General features: G+C 45.1%; 1 protein-coding gene across 1 annotated transcript in view; it reads left to right on the top strand.

The window, feature by feature from the left end:
* The first annotated feature begins 2,632 nt into the window (after positions 1-2,632).
* adgrl1a (adhesion G protein-coupled receptor L1a) overlaps positions 2,633-8,184 on the top strand; it is a 57,836-nt gene continuing 52,284 nt past the window's right edge. Inside the window, exon 1 of the mRNA XM_030057422.1 lies at positions 2,633-2,723. Within this exon, the coding sequence (XP_029913282.1) occupies positions 2,654-2,723 (70 nt within the window). The 5' untranslated portion in view covers positions 2,633-2,653. The remainder of the gene's footprint in view (positions 2,724-8,184) is intronic.

Raw genomic sequence — 8,184 nt, 5'->3', positions numbered from 1 at the left:
CTGGGCCTTGCCACCGGGGAGGAGGGTAAATATCAGAGAAGGTCAGGGGGAGGAGGGGCTGGAAGGGGCGGGAGGGATGGGGCGAGGGTGGGGGGGCGTAAGTCGAATTACTGATGACGAAGAGAGGAGGTGAAGCCACCCAGTCACTCAGAACCTGCCATCTTGGCTGCAAGTGGAAAAGAGCTTGCCCTTACCTGCATGTTGTTGTGTATGTTTGTGCTTTTTCTTTGTGTTTGTGTGTATGTGTCTGCACACTGGAGAAATGTCTTTTTGCCAGTTCTCACTTTTTCATTGGTGAGGTTTCGGGGTATGGTTCAGATTTGGGATGAAGTTTACATTTTGGAGATTAGGATGAAGTATGGGCTGATGTTTAAATTGTAGAGTTAGATCACAAGTTATATTGATTTTTATTTTGGGACAATGATTTGATACGTGCAGCTATCACAAAGTCATGATGCAATTTTCATTCTGTTCAATTCAATTGAGGAGCCTACAATCGATATGAGACAATATCGTGCCCATTTCACACGATCAGTTACATTTCTATTACCCTACAAAAAAAAAAAAAAAAAAAAAAGACTAATCTATGATATGGAATTATTCATTTTGAGCACTTGCAGACATTTTAAATTAAAAAAAGTCTTCTTTTTCACAGAAAAAAAATAGACCTTTGAAAAACAAATTATTCTCTTTAATAGAAAGAGTAAAAATCAACCTTTTGTAAAATGCCACATTTTCAGTACAAATGTTCAGTCAACTTAAAGAACCCTTGATGGCCATTCAGTAATGAACATAAACAGTGCAGCTCTATGCTTCATCACCTTGGATTCACAAAACAACAACATACCAATATTTTATCTCATAATGATTTTGTTTGTAAATAGCATGTGTTTTGTCTGTCGCTGCTTTTTTTCTGAAAGCTGGAATATTTCCAAACTGTTGGATTTATTCCTGAGAGTGGAGTAAGTTTCCTAATTTTTTATTGTTGGATCGCTCATCATTTAATCAGTCCATCAGTCCAGATTCATGGATCATTACACCCCTATTAAATAGCGACCAATGCAATTTAAAACCTTGGTTTGGCAATTAACATTGCATTTTGGATGCCTTTTTGTCATTTGATGTTGTGTTTTTGTTATTGTGGGGCTAACTAGCCAAAAATGACTCCAGTATGAGATATTCAAAGCACAGCGTTTAACGGGGGGGAAAAAAAACCTTCAGCGATGTAAACCAGAAGCCTCAGCTGTCAGGTTTCAGTGTCAATTTGAAAAATAAATCAACAAGGGCCTCTTGTAGACTCGCCAATTTGCAGCAATGTTAAACAAACATACAGAGAGAAATCCAGTATAGAAGAGGGAGAGCTCACGTCCTTCTCCCATTAAGCTCCACGGTAGCTGCAGCTGCTCTCTGTGTGCAGCACATTTGATTTGTTTATCAAGGCAAAAGAATTACACTTTGAAACAACAAATTATGGAAACAGTGTTAATGTGTTTTAGGCTAGATTTTTAGTGGAAGGTTAGTCATTTAGTTGAGATGGTAAACTGTTGGACAGTGTTATGAGTGAGGGAATGAATTTAGTCAATGGAAAGTCCTATAGCCCCATTTCTATTCTATGCACAACCTATATTTCCCTCCTATGAGTAGGTAGGATAAATCAGATAAAGGGGTTTGAGAGATCAAAATAAATCCTCTCAGCTCTACCATCCCACCCCCACCCCAAACACACACACAGAAACATAGACGCACACTCAGACACACAAACACACACACAGCCCAATCTGTCTGTTTCATCAGCAGGCTCAGCAGGACGATTAGCTCTAACAATACCGCCTCTACCGTTTTCTGTGAGGAGCAGGCTTTGCGTCTGCCGGTCAAAACCACAGCGAAAGTTGCAGATTGTGATAGATTTCATCAGGCAAGAGAGAGATGTGCGAGCCCCTTGGCACTCCTGACTTAGTCAACACAATTCACTGTCTCGCAGATGTGCGTCATGCGTGAACACACACACACACACACACACACACAAACACACATGCACGTGCATACATGAAAGCAATGTATTTTTCACATGTTGACTATAGTGCCGTTAACAGCCCCAAAACATATGTAGCATGTCTGATGCAATCAAGCATCGAAACGCTGCAGAGTGATGAGCTGGTAGCGGGAACATCTGTTGCCATGCCAGCCTGCACAAAATGGCCTCAGATCTCCCTGCCTGATCATTCACCTAACCACCACAGGGGGAGTCTCTCCTCTCCACTCCACTCCTCTCCTCCCTCCTCTCCTCTCCTCGCCTCTCCTCTCCTGTTTAATATGCTATAGCCGTATCATACAGCTCTGTGGAGAGTTATTATCACACACCCCAATACTAAATGCATAATGAATTAGTCAGCACTGTCGTCTTCAAATGACACATTGACAGGGGAAAGAATGGAAAATAGGATAGGAGCATAATTCATCCATACAGACGTTCAGTAACAGATTGTTCTGAGTCACTTAGCCACCTATTATCTCTCTGCCCTTTTCTGCCTACAGGATCACCCTCTGAGAGGGTGTAAGTGGAGGAACTACTGACCACTCACCTGTGCCTGCTGACTGCATCTGTGTCACCTTAGCACCACCCATAGCCCCACCCCCTTGGTCAGTCTTCAGGATGGCTCTCGCAGTCTGGCTCATCTTCACCTGTGCTGTGGTTTTCAGCAACATTGCTCCGTCGTCTCAAGGTAGGTGTTCAATGTTTAACGTCGTCACAAATCACAAAACGCGTGTATTTCAGTTCACAATATTTACGGCCTACTGCCAACATGCCTATATACAGTCTCCTGTATATTGCATCACTTAACCTGTCTTTAATGGTGCATGTTAGCTATTGTGTTTCTTTCACTGTGCCTCTTATGTGGCCTGACCAGGTTATTGGAAATGAGGATGTAATATTTATATCCTGGGTGATGAAGGTTGTAAGTGTATTGACTTGCTGACCAGGCTAGAAATGCTGCACTTGATTAACCATTAGACCAAACTGTCTCTGCAGGAGACAGAAAGAGAGAGAGGGAGAGAGAGAGAGAAAGTGAGAAAGAGAGAGGGAGAGAGAGAGAGGCTGAGACTGTATGTGTGAATGTCAATAAAATTTCTTGTCATCTTGATGTTTGTTGGAGCGTGGCAACAGTATAAGGGGGAATCCGTGCATGTAATGGTGCCATATGTGTGACCTCTTTAAATGTGCCATGTACCATGACATATTTCATTCTCTCTGTATGTGTGTGGCTGTGCGTGGGTGTGTGTGCACGTGTGCTTGGGTGTGTATGTGTGTCAGTGCACGCGAGCTGGTGTAATCCTGGCAGCAGGTGACCTGGTTGCGCGAAAGAAGTGATGCTAGAGGGAAGTGTGTGTGTGTGTGTGTGTGTGTGTGTGTGGGCAGGGATTGCGGGGGAGGCTGAGGGCTGAGGCGGAGGAAGAGGAGGGGCTGTTGGGTGTCCTGCTAGTGGCCTGCAATACAGACAGCAGCGCACCATCTGCTGTGTGCTCTCAGTCAGCTCTGTGCCAAGCAGCCAGCCGCTGGGTGATGGACAGGGAGGAAGAGGAGGAGGATGAGGCAGAAGAGAGGGAGGACTGGCAGACGAGAGGAACCGTATTGACAGGGAGGTTCTAGTGATGAAGTAGGAGGGGTCAAAGGAACGAGTAGAGGTGGAGAAAAGTTAGGGAAGAGAAGGGGAGTAATGCGTTTGTGTATATCTGCGTCAGCATCGGTTCTAGCGTTCCCTGTGTGTAAGCTCTGATTGGCCAGGTGTGGTTCTAATTTGAGTAGGTGCTGTTTTTTCCAGCTTAATTTGGCTGGCTTTGCAACATTGGATTTGTGTAACGTGCTCGCTGTCCCATTGGACACATTTGGCCTCCGGCACTAAGTTGCCTTGTGTGTATGTGTGTGTGTGTGTGTGTGTGTGTGTGTGTTTTTGTATTTGTGTGAGAATGAGCCTGCAGCTGTCTGTGTGGCTTGGTACTTGAGGAGTATTAATAATGCATTAATAATCAATTGACTGTTATCTGTATTCAGCCCCAAAGCAGAGGCGTAACATTTGGTTTGGTGAAATTAAGAAAACCTTTTCTAATGGATTCATGCACATATGCTTGCATGCACGCACGCACGCACCCCCTCACACACACACACATGCACGCACACCGGCATGCACCATTTTGGCAGCTGTATTTGAGCTGAGATGGGTTCTCTCAGTCGTACTGTGACCAGAGGAACATGAGGGGGGGAAAGGAAAGAGATCCAGAAAGGTAGAATTTAAAGGAGTGCAGGGTTTTGATGTTACCTGAGCAGGGTGCTTGACTCTGAGAGCTGCTGAAATCACTCTAAGGCTAATCAGAGCTCATTTGGAAACCTGCAGGATCATCACACATGGCTTCACAGTCTAATGTGTACCCCTGCTCCTCCTCAGTGTTCTCAGTAATCTGCCACGCTTTAACCTCACGCTACTCCTGGCGGCTCCTTCCAATATTTACCCCTGACACTCGCACATTTTTTCCCTCCCGAGGAACCCACAAATCTTTAACACAAATGTTCCCAACCAGCATGTGGTTGGAACACACTGCTTTTATCTGTGGCACTTCATTCCCCCGTCACACACCATATTCATCTCTCACTGTAAATATACATCGTAATAAATCACTTTGCAATTCTCAGCTGCCATTCCTGTTCTCCACTCTAACGGTTGTTGCAGTGGCGGTGTGAAACAAGGAACTATATTGTCCTTTGAGTATGTAAACTCATACCAACCTCGGCAAATACAGCCATGCTCGTAGTGGTATGTACAAAGCGCATTGTTCCCGGCATCCTGGCAGACTCCATGTAAACAGACTGACATGCGTACCCTGACAAACAGACTGTTCCACTGATTCCAGAGAACGCTCGAGAATGTACAGCCCTTCGTGAACAGCGTTGTTGCTCTGAAAGCCCATTAGGCCTGCTTAATGTGGCAGGCATTGCAGGCAGCTGCATCGTACGTGATGAAGCCCTGACACAAAGCTTTCATTTAGCACAGAGCGAGCCATGGCGTTTGCATGTGTGTATGTATGAGTAGTGTCTGTATTTATGTGCACCGGTGACAGAAGCAGGACCATTACAAGGCCATTTGTGAGGCTTTCAGTTTATAATGTATGCCTGTAGGTTTGTATGTTTGTACGTATTGCGTGTGTTCTCATGTGTGTATGTCTGGAAATGCACTGATTTGTCCATGTCAGAGTTTTTTTTTTTTATGTGTGTGTGTGTGTGTGCGCGCGCTCACGTCACCCATCGCGGGATGCCAGGGCCAGCTGACTGGTGGAATCTGTTCTCATCTTCCCTGTATTTAAGCCTTTGCTCTCAGCTCACTCGCGTGGAAAGGCCCCTGGTCCTTTGGTGCATGCGCTTATATTTTTATCTGTCTTTGTCTCCTCTCCCCTGCTTCTTTCTTCTCGTCCTTTTCCCTGAGTGCTACACGTTAGTTTAGGATGGTGAACCAGCTGTTTTTACACATCTTTTGAACAAAGTACTTCAGCCTCTCTTTTCTGTCCTTGGATTGTCACAGAATGACTGAATGGGGATTAAGCTTTATGCAACATTTTTCATTCCATAACGCAGCAGTGGGCAGTTATTTTTCATGGAGGGCCACAGGAAAAATTCACAATGCTTTTGTAGGCCAGATGTTTTTTTTTTTTTTTTTTTTTTTTTTTTTTTATGACTGAATTAACACTTATTTTGTGTAGAGCAGTTCAACCCCAGATTTTAAATTCTGAGTGAAGATCTTAAACAAATACTTGACTGAAGACCACATCCGATATTGAATTTTTTGGCAGCGGGAGAGTGGAGACCCACGGTCTCGCAATATTGTAATATTAAAATGATAATTTCCAAACTGCAGCCTACTCACTCATTCATAAGAGCTGATTCTCTGACGGGCGTGTAGCAATAATATCTCAAGAGGAGGCAATAAAGTTGGGGAGCCACTAACCTTGCTGCATGCATTTGGCTTCTTGCTGTTGCCTCATTTGTTGAGCAATGTATTGTATTACCTAGAAAGACAGATAGACATATAGACATAGATAGATAGATAGATAGATAGACAGATAGAAAGGAAACCACTTACTTGACACTGTAGTTTTATTTTGAAAATGCAAGACTATGTTGACATCTTCCATTCAAAGTATATAACAGCTTTAAGTTTTTTTCTGTACTTAGACCAGTGAGCGCTAACTGCCTATATACTGTGTTTATAGAGAGAAGACTAAGACTTCTCATTTTGTGTGAGAATGACCTTTGAATATGTTTTACCATGTTTTCACTCTGCCATAAAACTGAAATCCATAGTCTTCTCTGACACTAATTGCTAATCTAGTGGCTCGTGAATATTGCTGTGTATCATCTGGATTTTGCAATAAAAGACTGCCATAAAGCCTGTTTTTTCCCTGTTCCTCTGTCTCTGCCTCTTGTGTGTGTTTTCAAGCTTTTGTCCCACCAACCCCCCCCCAACCTCCCACCCCCCGCCTTATTAGCAACAGCCCCAGCTCCTCAGTTCTCTCACTCCCAACACTCCCTTCTCATTTCCATCCAATCTCTGCTTCCTCGGCTCTAGCCCCTAATCTATTACTCCTTTCCCCTATCTTCTCCTCTCTCTGCACCATGATCCCAGCCCTACTGCTTCCCTCATACCTCGTCTCCTCTCCACCTTTTCTCCGCCCTTACCACCTCCCTACCCTCTTTCCCCATCCACTGCCTCCCTCCTGTTCCTCCCTTTGCGTTGCCCGATTTTCTCCTCCACCTCCCTCCACATTATCCACTTTTTCTGACTTCTGTTCTCCCCACCTCTCCTCTCGTCTTTACTCCCTACACCTCACCAGCATATCACACTCTTTTCATTCTCTCTCTCCTTTTCCTTTTACTTTCACTCTCTTTTTCTACCTGCCTCTATCTATCTATCTATCACTCTCTCCTCTCTTTTTCCTCTGCCTCCCTCCCTGGTGCCGAGGTTGCTGTGCTCTTCAAAGCCCTTGGCTGAGAGCAGAAGATCACAGAGAGGCTCGTGTGAGTGAAAGGTTAATGGATGGCCTTTGAACATATATTGGGAGTCGGGGGCGGGGGGTGGAGGAGGGGGAGGAGGAGGGAGAGGCCGGGGCGTAGTGGCAGTGTGTTCTTTCAAATCTCCCTTTGAAGATGGCGCAGGCCACTCTCATGTGCCTGCGCCTGTATACAGGGGCTGCGCTTTCTTGTTTATTCATCTGCGTTTGTGTACGTGTGCGTGTATGTGTGTGTGTGGCCATTTGTGCTTATGTGTTTGTGTTTGCTTGTAGTAGTGTGCGTGTGGCTATGTTAGCTTGTGTACAGTGACTTGTGTACCGTAAACAAGCTCCAACGTAAAGGATGGGGGGCTGTGTTCCTGTTTGTGCAGTGGTGTGATAGCTGCTTCTTTTCTCCCAGGGCCTGGCTGTGTAACTTTGAGGCTTTGTAGCCGTGAAGGACTGTGTATGTGTGTGTGTGTGTGAGTGTGTATTTGTGTGTGTGTGTGTGCGCGCGCGCTTGAGATTGTGTGCACTTGCTCCTAAAGGGTTTTGTGTACTAGAGATTGATAATTACCAGCAGCAGCTTACGGCTGCCAGCCAAGGGCAGCAAAAGAGAGAGAGTGAGAGAGAGGGAGCAAGCGACAGAGAGACGTAGAGAGATGGATGACTTGTAGAGACTGGTAAGCAGCGCGAGAGAGGGAAGAGAAAGAGAGGGGAAGGGAGGAGGGGAAGACTGGAGGTGAAGGGTCAGGACTAGAGGGAGAAATGAAGACGCAAGGAGAACGAGGATAGAGGGTGCAGAGAAGGGGATTGGGGACAAATGAGAGAGTGTTTCCGGATGGATGAAATTGGACGGGGGATCCAGGGATGGAGCTGAGGTGAACAAGAAAGAACACAGAGGGGGAAGTGTATATGTTCACTGCACTGTACGTAAACAAGTTGCATGTGATTATTAGATGGGTTTAGTAGGGCTTAATGGCAAAATGCATCTACCACCTATTCAAATCTGCTGCAGCCATGGGTGGGTTTGTTATTGCTGCACAGCAGAGCGTTGCTTGGCCACAGAATTTTCCCTTAAATTCTAGTGGAAAGGTAATGGTGCAGCAATGAAAAAAAAAAAAAAAAACGGCATCTTGGGTTTGAATA

The sequence above is a fragment of the Myripristis murdjan genome, chromosome 8 (genome assembly GCF_902150065.1).
Source record: "Myripristis murdjan chromosome 8, fMyrMur1.1, whole genome shotgun sequence".
NCBI classification, from domain to species: domain Eukaryota; kingdom Metazoa; phylum Chordata; class Actinopteri; order Holocentriformes; family Holocentridae; genus Myripristis; species Myripristis murdjan.
The sequence above is the reverse complement of the archived record's forward strand: the minus strand, read 5'-3'. Positions and strand labels throughout refer to the sequence as shown.